The sequence below is a fragment of the Barbus barbus genome, assembly GCF_936440315.1.
Source record: "Barbus barbus genome assembly, chromosome: 16".
Lineage (NCBI taxonomy): Eukaryota > Metazoa > Chordata > Actinopteri > Cypriniformes > Cyprinidae > Barbus > Barbus barbus.
In genome coordinates this window covers 25,857,806-25,879,707 of record NC_136744.1, presented here as the reverse complement: position 1 = coordinate 25,879,707, position 21,902 = coordinate 25,857,806, and the positions used below count along the sequence as shown (strand labels likewise).

The following is a 21,902-nucleotide window of genomic DNA, read 5'->3' as shown; positions in this document are numbered from 1 at the left end:
TAATGCTTTACACAACACTGGATGGAAAAATGACCAGCATCTTCCATTCACTCAGTCTGGATCAGTGTTTCATATGAGCTGGAGGAACAATGAATACATCTGCAAACAGCTGTTACACACGGTGACTGGACAGTGCAGGCACGAGGACTACTGCAGTCCAAATAAATAAAATCCACAAGTGTAGATCATTATACAGAGCAGACATCTCATAAAAAAAATGAAAAATACAGTGGCCTCAAAAAGTACTTGGACACTTTAACCGTTCTTAATGTGTGAAATCATTGCATTATATAACAGAACATCAAACCAAGTGACATTTTTTCATAATAATCTCACCAGACATTTTAATCACTGGGCACAGGACTTTTAACTTTAAAATTCTAGAATAAAAAAAATGTCATTTATTTTTATTTTATTTTAATTAATGGTATATATGACATGGATTTCTTTCATTCAGTTAAACATTTTATTCAAAATATTTACATCATAACAACAACAACAATGTAATATATATATAATTATATATATATAATTAAGAATAGATGCACAGTCGTGGCCTAATGGGTAGAGAGTTGGACTTGTAACCCGAAGGTCGTGGGTTCGAGTCTCCAGATAAACCAGTATAAGACCGAATAACCAACACTCTCTCCACCCTCAATACCACGACTGAGGTGAGACCCTTGAGCAAGGCACCGAACCCCCAACTGCTCCCCGGGCGCCGCAGCATTGGCTGCCCACTGCTCCGGGTGTATGTTCACTACTGGTGTATGTTCACTACTGGTGTGTGTTCACTACTGGTGTGTGTTCACTACTGGTGTGTGTTCACTACTGTGTGTGCACTTGGATTCTTGAATGCAGAGCACAAATTCTGAGTATGGGTCACCACACTTGGCTACACACCACTTCCCTTTCCCTTATATAATTTATTGGCTGATTATACATGTTTTTGTCTTGTACATAAGCGTGTCAAATTTTGGTCGTAATATTGGCGGTATCTGTGTTTATGTACATGATTCTATTGTGAAATATTTTTCTCTGATTTGTGAACAAGCAACTGACTGCATATTTTTATTTTCCGACAAAAAGAGCGGATTATTTGAGGATAATATTGTTCTTACCTGAGGGATCTAGTTCATATAGAGATAGAGAAGAGAAAAGTTTTATTATTTCTTTGGAAAATGAAATTCTAAATGTGTTAGATCAAGTTGGAGATGTAAAGTTAATCATTGCAGGGGATTTTAATGCTAGAACTGGTAATGAATGTGATTACATTGAGTGTGATGATTCTGAATATAGTGCATGTGGTAGTTATTATAGTAATGATTATTTTGAAGGGTATAGAAAATCAAAAGATAAGGTTAATACATTTGGTCGCTGTCTTTTAGAGATGTGTCGTAATTTAAACATTCATTTTGTAAACGGAAGAACTGGGAAAGTGGAGAGTTTACATTTATGTCAGCAGCTGGATGCAGCATGGCTGATTATTTTATTATATCCAGTGAACTCTTTACATATGTTAAAGATTTTGAGATTTTATATGTAGATATTTCTGATCACTTCCCATTATCATATACCATGAGGTTAAGTAGTGTTGAATCAAGGACACAAATGTCGAAAAATTGGACAAGATTTAAATGGGGCACTAATGGTTAGAGGCAGTTTTTGCAAAGATTATCTTATTCACTGAATGGAAACTTTTTAGGTGGCTTTTCTACTGCAGTGGAAGAAGATACTAATATAGCAGCTAAGATGTTGACAGACTGTTTACATGAAGCAGGTACATTTCTAATTAAAAAGTCTATATTTAAAGTTAAACAACCACAGTGGTGGGATGAAGATTGTTCATTTCAGAAATCTGTCAAATATAGTGTTTTAAATCAGTTCAGAAGAACAGGTAATGCGGAGATTATGAACAATTATATTCTTGAGAAACAACAATTTAAAAAAATATGTAACAAAGAAAAAACTGTATTATTTAAATGTTTAGGTAACATACTACAGGAAAACATGAAAACACAGCAGCTATAGAAGAAAATTAAAAGTTATGGAAGGTCTAATAATATACAGTCTAATAATATTGCACATGATAAGTCGCTAGAATATTTTATAAAGTTATTATCTGATTCGAAATTTAATATAGATGCTGACTTTGAAAACTTCGAAAACTAATCATGAAGTTGCATTATTTAATGAAGATGAAATTTTAGATCGTAGTATTACTTATAACGTGATTTTTAAAGCTATTATGACAGTGAGTATTGTAAAGGCCCCTGGACCAGACGGTATTATTATTATTGAGATGCTGAAAGCAGCATCACATGTGTTATGTCTTATAATGCTGTCTTTATATAACAAAATACTAGATACAGGGGACTTTCCAGAGATTTGGTGTGAGGCTGTGATTTGTCCGTTATACAAGAATGGTGATGAAAATGATGTAGGAAATTATAGGGGGCTCTCATTGCTTAATGTGCTTGGGAAAATGTTTACATAGGTCTTGAACTGGAGATTAGTATCTTATGTAGAAGTAAATAATATGTTTTATGAAGAACAACAGGGTATAGGTTAGGTTATTCTACAATAGATAATATTTTTATTTTACAGTCGTTGGTTCAGAAATATATTACAAAGCAAAAAGGAAGGATGTATTGTATATTTATTGATTTTTCTAAAGCTTTGGACAGTGTTCAGCATAATCCTTTGTATTTTTGGCTGCACCATTGGTGTAAGACAGGGTTGCATGGTGAGTCCACTTTTGTTTATCCTTTTCTAAAATGAATATATAACAATGTTGAAGAAAAATTGTAAAGGTATTCAAATTGAAACTATTTATGTCATATCATATATGTGATATGTGATAAGTGATATGGCTAATATTGCAGATACAATTGGAGGGTTACAGAAACATATTGAACAGCTGGAAAAAATGTTGTAATCTTTATGGTATGAGAGTGAATTTGAATAAAATGAAAACTATGGTTTTTAGAAGAGGGGGCTCTCTAAATAAGAATAAAAAAATGGTATGTTGCGGGTAAACAGATTGAAGTGGTTAATTGTTACAAATATCTAGGTGTGTGGTTTACACCAAAATTGTCATGGTAGAAAACCTGACAACTTTTAGCAAGCCAAGGCAAGAAAGCAATGCTTTCCTTGCTAAGGTTTGTTCGTAAACATAAAATTAGCTGCAATCGATCTTTGTATTTGGTTGATCGCATGGTTGCACCCATACTTTATTATGAATCTGAGATATGGGGTTTTGAACCAGTGGAGTGTATTGAAAATATTCAGGTATCTTTTTGTAAAAAAAACTCCTGTGCGTCAGTACGAGTGTGAGCAATGTAGCTGTCTTGGGTGATTAGGGTAGATTTGTATTGTCCACCTCTTATATGAAAAGATGCATCATGCATTGGATAAAACTAGTGTCTAATCATCGTTATCCAAGAAAATGTTATAATATGCTTTCAATTAAATGAAGTATGAATGAATGATGCATTTATATAGCGCTTTATTGTGTATTGCTGTACACCCAAAGCGCTTTACAATCATGAGGGGTGGTCTCTCCTCAACCATCACCAGTGTGCAGCATCCACTTGGATGATGCGACGGCAGCCACGGTACAACGGCGCCAGGTGGAGAGGAGAGAGAGTCATAGAGCCAATCAAGTGGATGGGGATTATTAGGAGGCCATGATTGACAAGGGCCAGTGGAGGGAATTTGGCCAGGACACTGGGGTTACACCCCTACTCTTTACGAGAAGTGCCATGGGATTTTTAATGACCACTACATTGCGTCTGTATATAATATGCAACTGGTACGATCATTGTTCCTTTTTAGATGTTCAAGTCATCATCTTGCTATAGAAACAGGCAGATGGAGTGATACACCAATGGCAGAGAGAATCTGTAGTTATTGTAAATTAACATCAAATATTTCTGTGATAGAAGATGAGAAGCAGTTTTTGTATGATTGTTCCTTGTATGAGGATTTGCGTAAGAAATACTTAGGCGATCTTGTGCTTGTTGGTGATGTTTGTATTGATGTGTCAAGTGTTTGTAATTCGGGATATGCATGGAGATTGGCATTGCATATATACCATGGAATGAAGAAAAGATTATCTGCCACGTTATTATGATTTTGTGGAACTATGGGCCGAGAGGCCATGTATTCCTGGAATAAATTTGAAATATATATATTGTAAATAAGAGCAATAAAATGAACAGTGAAAGTAACAAAAGCTTGTACAACACATTATAACAGGCATAACCAAGTTTGATAAAACTTAATGAAATATCTATTTGCTAGATTAAGCAAATAATATGATGAATATAAATAATATGACGTATATTTGTTCAAATTTCAAGGATATGATATGTGGATTGTACCTGTGCTCGGTTTACCCTTCCAAACAAACTCTGTTACCTCTTTCCAGGTCCTCACACAAACATGTACGTGTGTAACATGATAAAATGCAGTACGTTTTTCCCTCTAGGTGTGTCTCTGTAAGTACTTGTCTGTGTGTGTCTGTTCAAGCCACAGCAATGATCACCTGGAGGCACTTTGAAGCGATAGAGACCAATCTGACGCACACAACACAACAGTTTCCCGATGCTCGGAGACTAAACACTGACCAGCATCCACATAATAGACTCATTTGAGGTGCGTGCTGATTACAAATGCTCTCTGACCGGCGGTGACGTAATACTTTCACTATTTTCACTCAAAGAAGGAAGTGTCAAGGGGAATCATACGGTCACTGATTTGTTAAACATCTGCAGCTGTATGTGCTGCAGTAGAGATGATGTCAATGTCATTACCTTTAGGGGGAAAATAGGATTTGCTTTCTGCTTTATGAGGCCAGTCCACCACCAGGTGACCGTAGCGACGGAAACTGTTAGTGATCTCATCTGTTGGAAAAATGGACAGTATTTAGGCCAGAATTATGGATTTTAAACATTGTAAAAAAGCAAGCAGTCACTGCATCGCCACTGAAAAACAATGCTGTGGACTCGAATTCTTTAAAATGCAAAAGTCATTCGCCAGGTGTTTTTCTGTGGCCAAAAGTGCACAACCCACAGTCTATATAATATTCTGGGTCAGTGGTAAATTTATGGAAATGTTTATTTTATTTGAATTTTTATTTTCATTCATTCATTCATTTTACTTTATTGACCTTTATTGGCAACCAGGTGAAAAACATCTCTAAATGATTAGAAAAATAAAGTTCCCACAAACTGTCATTTAAGTTTTAGCATTTTTCAAAATACCTTTATTTATTAAGTATAAACAAAAAATCTGACATACCTCAATCTTTCTTCAAGGCAACAAACAGATTGGTTTTATTTAACTATTTATATACTATTATAGTTTTAATATTTTGAATTAGTTTTTATTTAAATTTTAGTACATTTTTATGTGCTTTGGTCATTTTTGTTACTTCAATATATAATATTTTAGTCACTTTATTGCTTCAATTTAAACTAAACAAAAATTTGAATTGTTGCTTTGGAAACTACCAAAGTTTATGCAGTTTTTATATATTAATTTATTTCAGATTTATTTCAATTAACAGAAATGTTTTAATAGTTTTGGATTTAGTTTTAGTTAAAGGGATAGTTCACCTAAAACTGTAAACTGTCATCGTTTACTCACCCTCAAAAAGATGTTTTGAAGAATGCTGAGAACCAAACAGTTGCTGGTAGCCAATCACTTCCATAGAATTCCATAGTATTTTTTTCCTTATTGAAGTCAATGGCTACTGGAAAATATCTGTTTCCCAACATTCTTCAAAATATCTTGAGCGATCAGAAGAAATTGAAATGAGTAAATGATGACAGAATTTTCATTTTGGGGTGAACTATCTCTTAAATGATAATAAACCTGAAACAGATACATGTGTGACCCGTTCTGGCGAAATGAGTCGGAAGTCGCACGGGCTAATTTTGAGCTGGAAAGCCAAAGAAGTGAAAAATATCCGTTTTGGTCAAATTTGAGGTTTTCACAAAAATGAGTTCATGAAGCCCTCTTCTAGCGATCCTAATGCTCCAAATAGTAATTAAACATCTAAAATGATCTTTATTTGTACGTTTTCTGAGAGGAGTAGCTTTTTCTCTGCACACTTCTGGACGACGGCTACTGTTTCTCACCACAAGTTGTAAGTCTATTGTTGCAAAGCGCAGCATTCCAGCTTTGTTAATATTTATATCGAATTCTCGATGACATGAGTCTAAACCAATGAAATATGATTTTCAAACCCATGCTGGTTTGAAATCCAAAATGATTCCAGCAAGTCATATATAATTTTGAAGATATTAATGGAGAATGTGAAAATAAAAATAACTCCTTTTGGAAAATTTGCGCATTCCGACTCATTTTGCCAGCACCGGTCACAAAACAGCACTAAAATCATTGTGTATATAATTTTCGATTTATGATACTGTACCTTTAACACACATAATATTTATTAAACATTAATATTAATTAACATACCCTCCAAACTCAAGCTCAGGACTGAGGAGCATGTATATTTACCTTCATCGATGTCTGGTGGCAGTCCTCCGACAAACACCTTCCTGGAGTAGCGCTCCATCCTCTCTCCGTTCTGACAGTGGGTGGGCGAGCTCAGGCCAGGGGTCAGCGACTGGTCACCGTGACCGTCGTCCAGGAAGCCATCCTCAAAAGGAAACAGTGAAGAGCGACCTGCAACAGGAAGTAGAGACAACAAACAGAAGAAAAGGAGAAAAGGAGGAATCACACAGGAAAGGAGATGAAAGAGAGAAAGCCAGAGGCGAGAAACTGATTAGTGGACCAAAAAAAAAAAAAAAAGACAAAGACCTAAGGAAAAAATAAATAAATAATAATAATAATTTCTACACTAATTAATTAACTCACTGAAAATTATAATGCTAATTTACATTTAATATAATATACTACCATTCAAAAGTTTGGGGTGACTACAATAAAAAAATAAATAAAATAAAAATCTATATTTTTTAATTCTGCTAGTTTACATTAAATTGATCAAAAGTGTTAGGAAAAACATTTATATTAAAATACTGTTTTTTTTTTACTTTTTTTTAAATGTGACACTGAAGTCTGTAATAATGCTGAAAATTCTGCGCTGCGTCACAAATTACATTTTAAAATACATTCACATAGAAAACAACTATTTTAAACTGGAACATTATTTCACAATATCACTGATTTTACTGGATTTTTGATCAAATAAACACAGCCTTGGCAACCATAAGCGACTTCTTATAAAAACATGAAAAAATCATGCAAACCCCAAACTTCTGAATGGTAGTATATACATATATTTCAATAATGGCATAAATAACCATATATTTTGGTTAAAAATGGTTAATTAAATCGAACATGAAACTGGATTGTTGAAATAATGAAGCTTTCATAAAATTATACATTTAAACACCATAACCATAAAAATCTCCAATAATTGCGAAAGGCAATTCAATTCTTTATTTTCGTACTCATATTTGTGAAGTGTTAACCTGAAGACACGTTAAAAAACAGATGTGATCGATATATTCAAAGCATCATAAAACAAGGCACATTTTCATACTGCAATGCAAAAAAAAGAAAAACAATAAATTAAATAAGAAATTAGTGCTGTGATTGGAGAACCTTTACAGACAAACACTGATATCCCTTTTCCATCTTTATTCCTAGATTTGAGAACATATTTAAACATGCAAAGGGATTTAATTCAGTTTCAAAATGCCGTCTTAATTGATCTGTTTTTAAAACATGTAACAAAAACAATAATGAACTCACATTTATCATTGCATATCAATTTATTTTAGACCGATGAGGAATGAGTAGAGTCAAAAATAGAATCAGGGTGTCCATAAACTAAAGGCATCCTGCCTAGAGTGACCATACGGGCCATTTTTACGGGACGCGTCCTTGCCAGGTTTTCTATATTGCCTAAAATATCCAGGTTTTAGCTGTTTGCACTGTGAAAGTAGATCGTTGTGTGACATTCATGAGAGCTATAGAGCAGAGGTCTTCAACCCTGTTCCTGGGGACCCACTATCCTGAAGAGTTTAGCTACAACCCTAATCAAACACACCTGAAGCGGCCAATCAAGCTCCTTGAGACTGCTTGAAAATTGCAGGCAGGTGTGCTGAAGCCGGTTGGAAATAAACTTTCCAGGAGAGTGGGGCCCCAGGAGCAGGGTTGAAGACCTCTGCTATAGAGAGCAGAGCAGATGGCACCGCTTTCGAATTGCTCTCGTGCCTACCTTGGTGTCTTTTTTGATCGTGAGCAGCGACGCTTGAAGTCAAACGACCGAATAAACACGTGTATATTTGCATCGCTTTGATAATTCTCTGTAGATCTCACCTTCTCACATGCAGCGCCATGATTGGATGATTATGTACAATACCTGCATGTTATTGGTCAAACTACTTTGGATGTTTATTAAAATCCTGGCCAGGACGTGTCCCGTATGAACGGCACATATGGCCACCCTAATCCTGCCACATTTGGGACTTTCAGACAGCTTCGGTGATTGTAGTTTAAGATGTTAGTGGTTCATGGTGGAAAAGGGGTATGAGAGGAGTACTAGAACCAAACTAGAGCCAAAGCCAACACATGTGAGGTGCAAAACCCTCTGACACAGAACTGGATGACAGGATTAAGGTCATTGCACACACAAAAAAATTCGGATCGGTTCGATTTTCTGCGTTTTCGCATCCGTAACAAACATTTTGATAGCAAAAAAAAGATGACAAATACGAAGAAAAAAAAAACCAACGAAAAAATGCATACGAAACTTTTGGACTCAGTGTCCAAGGACCTTAAGTCCAACACTTGAAATGAGAGTTGCAGCAAGCCCATATGATTAACTTCAAACAGATATTGTCAACTTTCTAAATAATATTCCGTTGATCGTTTTTTTAGGAAACCAATAGCTAAAATATACCTTTGTATGTATGCTTTAACATAAAAGGAAGCAATATTTCAATTAGCAGAAAACAATGGCAAAATCAACATTAATTAGTGCAATCACTGCACAAAGGAAGCATATTATGATATTATGCCCCCCTGTGACCCTCATAGACAATGAAGAATTCAGCCTGAGCAAATGCCCCATCATTTCTGCGAGCACAAACATAAAAAGGCGACAGGTTACCTCTTCTGCGACCATAGCTCCTGGCTGCTCGAGAGCAGAGAGATGGGTGAAGAGAGAGAAAGATAGACAGAGAGGGACATGAACGAGGGGACAGACAGACAGACAGAAGAGGAAGAAAGACAGACAGGGTTTTTTCAAGCTTGTTTTCACTTGTCTGAAACACTTCAGTGCAAAATGTGTGTATGCATTGCATTGTGGGTGATGCCACAAGAGATGTCATGGATTTTCTAAAGTCTTCTCATTCAGCTGAACACAACAGAATCTTCCTGTTCAAGCTACAATTAGTTAAACTGACATGTTAGCTAACTAATGGAATAACACATCTACACAATCCAATAAATCCAAATGGCACAAAGGTTGTGAGGACATTTTATTGGAATGAAAGTGTATTGAATTATAATTTTTTCAATTCTTATTTTGTTGTTAAAAATACTCGTAATTAATTTATAATGCTACCAACAAATAAATAAATAAATTTGAAAATGCATTATATTTTTTATTTGTATACACGTTAAATTACAGTTTTCTATTTTAATATATTTCAAAATATATTTTATTCCTGTGATTGGAAAGTTGAATTTTCAGCAGCCGTTACTTCAGTGAAAAATATCAATGTTGTAAACAGTTATGCTGTTTAATATTTTTGGTGGAAACTGTCCTTTTTAAAAGAATTCTTTGATAAATAGAACTTTTTAAAACTTTTTTAATGCATCTTTGCAGAATTATTTTAATTTCTTTAAAACAGTATTAGTTTCCTAAAAAAAAAGAAAAGAAAATGCCCCCCAAAATGTAACGTTATTATTTAACAATATCCTGAAGGGTCCTGAAGTAGTCAGGTCTAAAGAAACCATAGAGAACGGCTCCGAATGCATGACATTTTCAGAGTTGGAGCTATTGTTCTCATTCTGCGGCGTCTCACTTTTTTGGGTTTTCATTAAAACTGCCTGTAGCCACTGCATACATAGAGATGTCTAAACGGCGTTGTCAGGGGTCTCATACTCCTAGCAACAATGAAAGGAGAAAGCTACTGTGTCTGAAGTGAGTCACCACACACCCTGAGAGACAGACGGGGTATCTGTTCCTCACTGGGATTTGAGAAGTGACTGTAGGGCAGCAAGAAGGAAAGTTACAGTGATACAGCAGTTTCTCTTTCTGTTAAAGAATAACCACGGTCACATTTAAGAGTGAGTAACCGCAACTGGTGGAAGTCCCTCTGGCTGATTCTTAATACAAGTCACAGCATATCACACACAACCTTGACACACTGGGATACAGAGCAAGAACACAGAGTCCGACAAACTCTGTCCTCTAAACATGGTGTGAAATGAACACCAGCCAGGCATTTGTTGTGCAGTTTTGCTTTATGGGGGAAGTCATGGCCTAATGGTTAGAGAGTCGGACTTGTAATCCAAAGGTTGCGGGTTCGAGTCTCCGGCCGGCAGGAATTGTAGGTGGGGGGAGTGAATGTCCAGCGCTCTCTCCACCCTCAATACCACGACTGAGGTGCCCTTGAGAACCCCCGAACTGCTCCCCGGGCGCTGCAGCATAAATGCCCACTGCTCCGGGTGTATGTTCACGGTGTACACACACACTGCTGTGTGTGTGCACGTTGGATGGGTTAAATGCAGAGCACGAATTCCGAGTATGGGTCACCATACTTGGCATAATGTCACTTCACTTTATAGATGTGTGAACCCAGACCATTAGGGGTTAATGAGAAAATCTACTTGTGCTTCGAGTACAAATAGGTGAGGGTGGTGTTCACAAAAAATACTGTGCTCATCCGAGGCATTTCTTAAGTGCTTGACCATGTATTCTTGCACTAGATGGACGTCTTTAGCCGTTTCGGCACGTCTCACTGTTATTCAGCATCTCACAACAAGACTGAAACCTTTTTAAGACGTTAAAAATAGTTCGACTTTTGACATGCAAGGCAGCATATCAATGTCAGTTTGAAAACACGGACCAGTCAGCTAAATCTGCGGCAGGATAAACATATTTACATATAGACAATAATGAAGCCATTCAACTGAAAAAAAAACATCAATATGTGTTTGATTCATTTTTTGCAGTCAGTCAACTAGGACACTAATCAAAGTGATTCAAATTCACTTTTAAAGCCAATGTAAATTTAAATTGGGTACATTTTCCATCCACTAAAATGTGTTGTTTGCAAATTTATATAAATCAGGGTTTTTAACTGAAATAAAAATATAATACAAATTCACATCTAATTTTAATATACTAATTAAATCTAAAATGTAATTATAAAAAAGTAAATAAAGAATATAATAAAGTAATATTTCTTATATAATATAATAAGTAGGGTTGGGTTTTGGCTGGGATTCGATTCTATTTCACAAGCTTGCGATTTGATTCGACTACCAATTCGATTCAATATAGATTATTTTGGATACATATCAGGTACAGTACATGCCAAATGTTCTCAACGAAACCCCCCCCCCAAAAAAAACTCAGCTAATGCTGTAAATATACATGAGAATCATTTGGTACTACATTATAATATTGAAGGTTAAAATTGACTGATTTGTGCTGTACAACTGCAACAGTTGTACAAGTTTTTATAATAATTAAAATTACTTCAGTTAGTTTTTTTAAAATATACACATTTAAATAGTGGCTGTCATAAAAACTTGGAAAGATTTATTCAAACATAAATAAAACATTAAAGAACAGTAAAAAAAAAATTGCTCCAGTTTATTTTTCTGTCTGACTAACGAGTTTATGGTCACCGAATATACTTTGAGGTTGCGCGGCTGTACTCTTTCTTTTAACTTACCTTCGAATGTTTAGTCATGTTTATTTTGTGCTGAAACGTATTAATGTGGAGGAGATGATCAGTTCCCGTGTGCTACGTGCTGTAGCATCTGTTGAACTGAGGCGCTACAGCGATCTGGTCATTCCACATTAAACAGCGCCAAAACGGCATTTATTGTTTGAATACTGCAATACAATGGTCATAAACTGAAATCTGAGACTTTGTTTCATATTAAAAGTACCAACGCACAATGCTTATTGCGATTAATTGAATGGGAGGTGCCCTTCAATGTTGCGTCCATTAACTGCAAACAGGCTAGACTAATCGATTAAAATAGAGATATCTATATTAGTGCTGTCAAACGATTAATTGCATCCAAAATAAAAGTTTGTGTTTACATTATACATGTATGTGTACTGTGTATATTTATTATTTATATATAAATACACACACATACAGTATATATTTTTTAAATATTTATGTTTATATATTTATATATTCATATTCATATTTTATATTATATATAAATATATTTAATATATAAAAACCTTTAGTTGGGATGTGATTAATCGTTTGACAGCACTAAATATAATATAATATAATATAATATAATATAATTAGTGCTGTCAATCGATTAAAAAAATTAACTAATCACAATTTTTTCCTGAAATTAATCGCGATTAATCCCACCTAACATTAAACTTTTTAAATCTAATTTTATATTGCAATAATTTCACATTTAATCTTCAAATTAATGTAGAAACAACATAAAGACGGTATATTTTTAATATTTGATTAATGGCATCTTTTTAATGAATGAAGGCCAGTATCACTGACACCAATATTGATGTCTCTATAAAATAATTATTTTTCCCTAATATTTAACCATTGACTATTGCCATTCAACATTACAGTATAATTGAGAGCCATCAATTTTAATATTTATTAGACTTTAATAAAAATAACTTCTAATTTAAGTGAACTTTAAACTATTTTCTCATAAACACAGTATAACCAATGTCATATTTAGCTACCTATGCCTTCAGCAAGTAGGAAATATACAGAAATTGAATAAAGTTATCAAACACTAAATTCTAAATTAAATACAGATGAGTCCTTAAAGCTATAAAGTTATTGATTTCCTTTTTTTTTTTTTTTTTTTTTGTTCTTTGATGAACAGACATCACAGCAGCTGGGTTAATAGGTTATTTTGGCTGCTTTTTCTTTAAGAGCTGCCGAGGCGGATCTGACACGCATCGTGTTTTCTCTCAACTCACTTTACATTTTCTGACCCACTTCAGGTCTTAAAGTCTCTATTAATGATCTGACGAGTGTGTTAGATGAGTGAGAAAGTGCAGGACAGTTTTGAAAACCATTTCAGAGACATGTTCTTAAATGTGACTCATATATTTCACGCAAGCACCGTTTTAAGGCAGTTTTAATCACCTTCATGACTTAACTGACCACGACATTGCATGCACATCGTTTCTTTCGCGCTTTGATATGAAATGATAAAGGCTACAGCGTGCGGCAGCGCCTTTGTTCAGTACAGTACAGTTTCCGCGCTCCTTTGACTCACGCCGACGCTGAAGTGAAGTTGAAGCACGCGTCTGAAACATCTCCTATTTGAAATGCTCGTAAAGACGTTCTGTGACTAAATTAGCAAGAAAAAAGAGACAGAGGCAGCAGTTGTGAGTGGGGTGGCCAACACTAGCCCCGCCCCTGTGTTAACGCCGTTAAATATTTTTAACGCGTTAAACTGAAAAAATTAATCACCTGCGTTAACGCGCTAATTTTGACAGCACTAAATATAATATAATAAGACTTCCAATAAAAATGTGCCTGGTCAAACTGGGCGGTCGCTGGTTGGCAAAAGTAGTTAAATCATCTAAATCAACATTCTGTGCAACATTGAACTTTAAATGAGAGTTCATACAAACAGACATGGAAACTATTCTTCCAGTTAAATTGTCCAAATTAGAGGTTGTAAGAGTGGTCACGAGCCCTGCCGGCTCCTTCCTGTGCTGCTTCCAACAAACGGCATCCATAAACCACACGCATGACACGCCAGACCTCAAACATCCCACTCGAAGCTTTTCAGTGGTACCTACAGCAGATACACCGATAACCTACTAAAACCATCAGGCTAACGAGCACGATTAGCTTGAGTCGTCACTGTGACCCTGGTAAAAACGCTCCTGGCATTTTTAATATTTAATGTCAAATGTTTGTAAAGTCATTTAGCCCACACCCATGAACCTTTCATGCTTAACGCTTTATCTTGATTGAATTGTGTTTTCATACTTAATTTTTAGCAGCTGCCACATTCTGGTTTCTTTTTTCTCTCTTTTTTTATGGCCATGGGATACCATTAAAATGAATATTAGTTCCATAATTTACGGTTTTCATCTCTGATATTATAACCGTTATTAAGTTATTGACAGTTATTAAGAATTAAAGTTACGGATTGACGGAAGTACGCACGCTGACGTCTTTTTGGCGGGAGCTGTTGCTATGGAGAATAGTAATTTCGGCACTCCGCTGATCGTGACTTTTCATAGTCGTGGTGCACGAGCTTAAGTCAGAGACAACCTACTTAGATTTGAGTAAACTAACTCAGTTCAGCTGTTCTGTAACAGAAAACTCCAAGTTTCCCATCTCAGAGTAAGTCAACTCTGAGTTCAAGTTTAAACTCAGAGTAGGTTAAACCTCCTTATTGAAACGGGCCCCTGATAAGAGATCAGAGACCATTCCTTCATCCAGAATCTCTCCAGTCCAGATCCTTCAGATTCACAGCTCCATGTTGGTGCTTCTTCTCTTCAGTTCACCCCACTAATTTTCTGAAGCGTTCAGGTCAGAGGACAGGGACAGCCATGCTAAAAGATTCATTTTGTGCTCAGTGACCCATTTTTGTGTTTATTTTGATGTTTGTTTTGGATTATTGTCCTGGTGGAAAATCCAAACACGGCCCATTTCTACTTCTAACAGAGGCAGTCAGGTTTTGATTTTTTTATCTGTTGGTATTTGATAGAATCCATGATGCCATGCATCAAACAAGATTTTCAGGACCTCTGGCAGAAAAACAGGCCCACAACATTAAAGATCCAGCAGTATATTTAACCGTGGGTACTTTTTTTTTTTTTTATCCCTGTTTGTACTACACTCATCTGGTGAGTTTGCTGCCAAAAAGCTCATTTTTTAGTTTCATCTGAGCATAGAAGCCAGTCCCATTTGAAGTTCCAGTCGTGTCTGATAACTGAATATGCTGGAGTTTGTTTTTAGATGAGCTAGGAGAATTTTCCTTGAAACCCTCACAAACAACATGTGGTGATGTAGGGGATGTTTGATTTACATATTTTTTAGGTTTCTGACCCCAAGACTCAACTAATCTCTGCAATTCTCCAGCTGTGATCCTTGGAGAGTCTTTGGCCACTCAAACGCTCCTCCTCACCGTGCATTAGGACGATATAGACATGTCCTCTTCTAGGCAGATTTTTAACATCTTTAAGGCTGGAATACATTACACGACTTTTAAAATCTGAACAGATTTTTAAAACACCAGGCATCATACACTTACCGACTTTGTAAATACTGACAAAGGAAAACTGGGCATCATACACCACACGCCAGTGGTTCCCAACCTTTTTTTCAGGGGACCCCCTGGAAAACCAAACAGTTCCTGGTCCACCAGGTCCCTGTGACCGCACAACTGTTCTCACGACCGAGCCAGGATGAGCCAGTCGTCGAGATAGTTGAGGATCCTGACGCCCACTTCCCGTAACGGGGCAAGGGCGCCCTCCGCAACCTTCGTGACGACACGGGGGGACAGGGAGAGCCCGAAGGGGAGGACCCTGTACTGCTATGGCCGCCCCTCGAACGCGAACCATAAGAACGGTCTGTGTCGAGGAAGGATCGAGACATGAAAGTAAGCATCCTTCAGGTCGATCGCTGCAAACCAATCCCGGGACTGATGCACTTGATAATGCGCTTCTGCGTCAACATCTTGAACGGGAGCTTGTGCAGGGCCCGATTCAAGACTCGCAGATCCAGGATTGGTCGAAGGCCACTGCCTTTCTTGGGCACGATGAAGTAAGGGCTGTAAAACCCCTGCCTCATCTCAGCTGGAGGGACCGGCTCGATTGCATCCTTTGCCAGGAGGACCGTAATCTCCTCGCGCAAGACAGGTGCGTCTCGGACTGCCACCGAAGTCTCGAGAATGCCACTGAATTTGGGAGGTCGCCCGGCGAACTGAATCGCAAAGCCGAGTTGAATTGTGCGAATGAGCCAGCGAGACGGGTTGGGCAACGCAAGCCACGTCCCCAGACACCGTGCAAGTGGCACCAAAGGAACAAGCGACGTACCCGCATTGGTGCTGCGAAGATGAGTAAGGCTGGATGGAACAGAAGGTGGTGCGTTCTGACTTATCCCCACAGAACTCCCTGAATCCCTGGGGGGACTGGCTAGAGGCGTGCGGGGAGGCACTGCGTCCCCGAACCGCACTCTCTTGGCTGCTGGCAAGATGGGTCGCGGGCGAAAGTGAGGAGGCAGCGCGTCGCACACTGTCAGCCTGCGAACCTGAGAACCTGGAGGATAGGGAAATTGCTCTTTTATTGAAAACGTGGGAACAGAAACAAAAAGAAACACAGGATTCTCCGCCCGGCCCTCCTCTGGGGGAAGGAGCGACGCTGTCCTCATTGTCTCCTGGGAAAGAGCAAAATTCTACATCTCTGAGTTGCTCGCGTCAGGGCCGCTTCGTTGACTTCCTGGAGGACTTGGGGGCCGGCTGGGACGTGGGGGGTGCCGCACTCCTGCGAGAGGCTCAACGCGCCGGCCTAGGCGTCGATTCAGCACGGGGCGGAGCAGCTCTGGAGGATGCAGGAGGGTGCCCACGGCAATGAGCAGACGGAGGCCTGGCCCTCGGACCAGCAGTGGCAGCTGGAGCATCCCGCCAGGGCAGGATGTGCTGGATCGCCTCGGTCTGCCGAGAACTGCTGGGCAAAGCCCTCGACAGTGTCGCCGAACAGCCCAGCCTGGGAGATGGGAGCGTCGAGAAAGCGTACTTTGTTGACGTCCTTCATCTCTACCAGGTTGAGTCAGAGATGGCGCTCTTGGGCCACAAGATTGGACATCGCCGCCCCGAGGGACCACGCCATGACTTTCGTCGCCCGGAGGGCAAAGTCAGTCACCGTGCGCAGCTCCTGCATCAACCCTGGGTCGGTACTACCCTCATGCATTTGTTTTAGAGCCTTGGCTTGGTGTACCTGCAGGATAGTCATGGCATGCAAGGCAGAGGCGGCCTGGCCCGCAGCACTGTAAGCCTTGGCCGCAAGAGCAGCCATCAGCTTACAGGCTTTAGACGCGGACGATTCCTCCAAGTGGCGACGTTTTGTGGGCACAAGTGCACCGCAACCGCTCTCTCCACCTGGGGAATGTCCACGTACCCCCTAGCCGCCCCGCCATCGAGGGTAGTGAGAACGGAGGAAGGAGTTGTGAGCCTCGTCCCGCCCCGATAAACCAAACATCCAGCCGCGAGGGCTCAGGACTGAGCGGTCTGTTGACCTCCAGCCCGATACTCGCGGCTGCCCGGGCAAGCATGGCCGTCAACTCCGGGTCCGGCTCGGCAATGGCGACAGCACCCGAGGGGGGCCGTCCCACCAAACCTTCATCCTCAGAGGACGAAAGCCCATCCCCCGATGCTGCGATCGACATCTGATCCTCGAGTGGCGCACCGAATGAAATGCTGGCAGCCCCGTGGGACGAACCAGCGAGATGACTCGGGAACCGGACGGGACAATCCCTGCGTGAGGAGTAAGAGGTCCGTGGGGACGTGCCCGGCGGAGAAGCTCTTACTGTCACCCTCAGATCTCCCAGAGCGCCAGCTGGCGGTCCTCTGCTCAAGCCAGAGAGACCAGAACGGGTGGCGGCAGAGGGTGCCAATCTTTTCAGAAAAGAAAGGCGAGATCGCAGCGCCGTCATGTTCATATGCCCACAACAGGCGCATGAATCATCCACGAACGCATCTTCAGTGTGTTGGATGCCAAGACACTGAAGACAACGATCGTGTCCGTCATTCGCGGACAGGTAACGACCGCAACCAAGAGAACACGGACGAAACGGCATCTTTAAAAAGACGCGAACCGTCCGCGATTTGCTCTTTTAGAATTTGCTCTTTCAGTTGAAGTGCCCAGGGGAATCGCTGCTGGAGGGACACAAACGCCAACCGGGAACAAAATAAAGAGGTGGAAAGGCTTTGTGGAGATCAGCAATCTTCTCATCCACTCTGCTCTGAAGCAAAAATCTGATGAGTGGATGCACCTGTCGCCTATTTATACCTGTATGCACGGGGAGTGGCTCAGGTATGCAAAATCCACTAGCCAATATTCATTGGCGTTTTCTCTTAATATCAAAAGGTGATTGGGGCTCCCAAGTGAATCCCCTAATGTCGTCACGACATAACTTGTAGTGAACAACAGATAGGGAACTTAGTTCAGTAATCAGGCGCTGTTTGAAAGGGTGTTAGCGCGCGCGCTTCTGGTGTATGCGCTCAGAAAAAGCGCATGTCAGACCAACGCCTGAATGAAACATTTAACCGGCAAGTCTTGTATGCAAATAATGTACTTTTGCGATCGCGAATAAGTGTCCTGTCAGAGTAACTCTATCGCTGTACATCATGTTGTACAGAATATAGAGACGGCGGCGCCAGAACTGTAATTGATAGAATATTTTCTGTAGCACGATCCTATGATATTTCTTCAAAAGTGGATCGTGGAGAGATATTATCGTCCACGATCAAAAATCGTCATATTGCAAACCCCTAATTCATTCATATTTTAATTCATATAATTTCCCTCTGTAAAACCTTCCACTGCTTTCCGACATATTTTCAAACAAAATGAAACCTACGCTGCATGCTGCGACTGTGTGAGATTGTTACTGCCTTTGCTTAATGTTGGACAGTATTTAGGTGAGTTTTTATAATCCTGGTAAACAAATGGTTTTAATCATAATACAGAATATTAAACGGTAGGCACTAACTGTCAGGAATTTCATCTTGTGGTCAAACTAGAGAGCTTGGCGACCCCTTGTAAATCTTTGGGAATCACTGCACTACGCGACCGAGGATCATACACTACCAGACTTTAAAGTCATTCCGATCACAACGAACTCACGCAGAAACATGCACCTTGTTGCTAGGAGACGCATGACAAATGAAAACATATGTGTTCTAAAATCGGCTGAAAATATCAAACATGTTTGATATCCTCCAAAGTCTGGTGTGCTAAAAAAATGTAAATATGAATGGGAATATACTTCAGAGATATTTTACTCATAAGAATTTCTTGGGGTGCCAATAATTGTGGCCAACATTCATTGGAGAAAAACATTTATTTCATCATGAGCTTTTCTCCTCACTTTCAATTGTTTTACTTCAATGATAGGTTAGAGTTTTGTGAATTTTTTTGAGTGAAAGATCAAAAGGATAAACGATGCAGAATTATTTTCACAGCTGCCTTTGCTCAAATTTATCAAGGGTGCCAATATTGACCCCAAACTTTTAAATTGTAATGTATATTGAATTGTTTGTCTCAGCAGATTGAAATACGAGGGGATATACAACAAGATGTACTTGCTGCCTTAGAAATCCAACACTGTGTTCATCTGAAATGAAATGCATGCGTTCATTAGCATTAATAAGCTACTGTAAGAGAGAGATACTCACAGTTCAGTGGTAATATATGTTCCGCTACTGGATGGTGAAAGTTGAGACCCATTCGACCTACAAAGAAATGAGAAAAACAAGCCATGCGAGTTATTACACCATTGAGACATCTGATCTGACATACTGGAAACCAGTTTATTACCCTTCTTTTACGCAATAGAGTTTAATTCACTAAAACTGACATGAACATCAGATTTAAGGCTTGAAACACCAATATTTTTAACCAATTCACCTGGAAGACTATTCATTTTAAATGCCTATCTCTGCTTTTTGTGAGATAGTGCAGATGAATTTTAGCATACAGATTGCTTTAAAGCTAAAAGCAACAAAACTACTGTTATAGACGAAAATCCAAAGCGTACTTGCACTGTATTATGAATTGTGCTGTAACCTATTTCAAAATGTTAATATAGTGTGCTTAAAGTTAAATTATAACCCAAGCTCACTAATGAAACACCCTGCATTTGCATTTTCAGGTTAAAAACATCTATTTATGATTTGTTTTTTAATGAGGACATGTCAATTGTCATAGCGAACATCTACGCACCTCCCGAGTAAACACACACATGAGTTCTTTGTAACTACATGTGTTAATTTGCATGGCCGAAAACAGCTGTTGATTTATTTTCAGAGTCAGAGCTCTAATGTGCCTGCATTAGCAGTTTTGGTAACAAATGACAGCAAAGCTCCCGGGGGCTTCCACAGAACACTGTAAGCAAGCCTCGACAGGCTCTTATGCAAATTCTGAACCGTTGCAAGTCACATTTGCAAAGTTCTTCCCCACAGCGCACCAAGAATCCTAGAGATGCTCTGCCCTTCAGTGGTTCAACCAATGCCAAATAATGGCAAGCAATGAGAAATTTGCGCAATGTGGTGTGGTTTCAACAGGTATTTGGCTTGGTGAAAACGTGCAGGGCAAATGTTTCGCAGCTTGAATGTGTTGTTCGGACTAGAGTGCTGTGCTATATATAGTGTCTGGGTTGAGAGCACATCCTTCATATTTGGACTATTTTCTCAATAATTCAAACCAAAGCAGCTCAACTGCCAGCACGTGTGCCTATTGCCAAAGCACGCTAATAAAAAGGTGTAAAGTTGATTCTAAATGAACGAAGCATCACGATTTTATCATAAAGCATCAACACCTTTGAACACCCCGTGATTCATCTCATCAACAGCGCAATGCCCTTTAAAGAAAGCCTACGCTTCAAATACATAGTCATTTGAATTAAATGTCACTGCGGAGTCATTCTGAACAAACAATACTCACATACAATAAACATAAAACTGTTATTTGTCAGTATCTTTCTCTTGTTCTCTAGACTATATGACTAAAGGTCCTAAAAACAAGACTGCATGTGCATTAACTAATGCATTGGGCAGAGACGTTTACCCAAAGCGACTTCAGGTATGGTCACATTTGGCCAAATTTTGTAGGGAAAAAAATGTCAACTGTCTATTGCCAATTAGTGAAGTGATGTATGAAGTACAGAACAAACAGAACTCATTTCTAGACTGAGCAGCGAATTTGCTTGACCAAACTGAACCCGTTGCGAAATTTCATCCTGTAGAAATTTCTATTGAAACGTCTGGATCTCACCTGTGAAATTTCACAAAGTACAACAAAAGTAAATGTGCATTCAACATTTGTATATATATTTTATGCATTGCTACAAGAAGTTGAATTTACCTGACAAACAAAAATCAGTAAGATTATTTTTTCAGAAATAATCTTGAATTTAAGTGCATGTTGTGTTTACATTCATTTAGGCATAAAACTAAATTTAGTCACTAAATTTGGTCTTGCATCTAATTTTGTTTTAAAGATATTTGGACTTTTGCTGGAACACAAAACACTTAGTACTAAAAGAAATGGACAAATACTTCCTTTCCCACATACATTTGGTTAAAACATTCACTGTGAGAGAATTTGCATGAACAAATTTGAGGTCAAGCAGATAATGGAAGACAGTTATTGAAATGTAAACTATAAATAAATGAGTATGGTTATAAACGAAGCCTAAACCTTATTGTAATTCAATATTTTTGCACTTTCTGCAGAGTATTAAAGTGATGCATGTAAATATTTTAGAGTGGCTGTAATTCTGAGGCCGGTTTCACTTGTTTCAGACTTCAAGATAGCTGGAAGAGTTGGTGGTGATTAAGGTCCTCACCAGCACGTCTTTGACTGCAGCCGTGTTTCTTCTGACCCAACAGTGACATAATGGACAGACTGACTATCTCTGCCAATT

General features: G+C 38.8%; 1 protein-coding gene across 2 annotated transcripts in view; it reads right to left on the bottom strand.

Moving 5' to 3' along the window:
* LOC306882655 (cytoplasmic polyadenylation element-binding protein 3-like) overlaps positions 1–21,902 on the bottom strand; it is a 56,575-nt gene that overhangs the window by 18,155 nt on the left and 16,518 nt on the right. For both annotated transcript variants that reach the window (XM_079437456.1, XM_079437455.1), the window contains exons 4-7: positions 19,654–19,710; positions 9,155–9,178; positions 6,529–6,696; positions 4,815–4,904 (exon numbers count right to left, since the gene is read on the bottom strand). In XM_079437456.1, the coding sequence (XP_079293582.1) occupies positions 4,815–4,904; positions 6,529–6,696; positions 9,155–9,178; positions 19,654–19,710 (339 nt within the window). The remainder of the gene's footprint in view (positions 1–4,814; positions 4,905–6,528; positions 6,697–9,154; positions 9,179–19,653; positions 19,711–21,902) is intronic.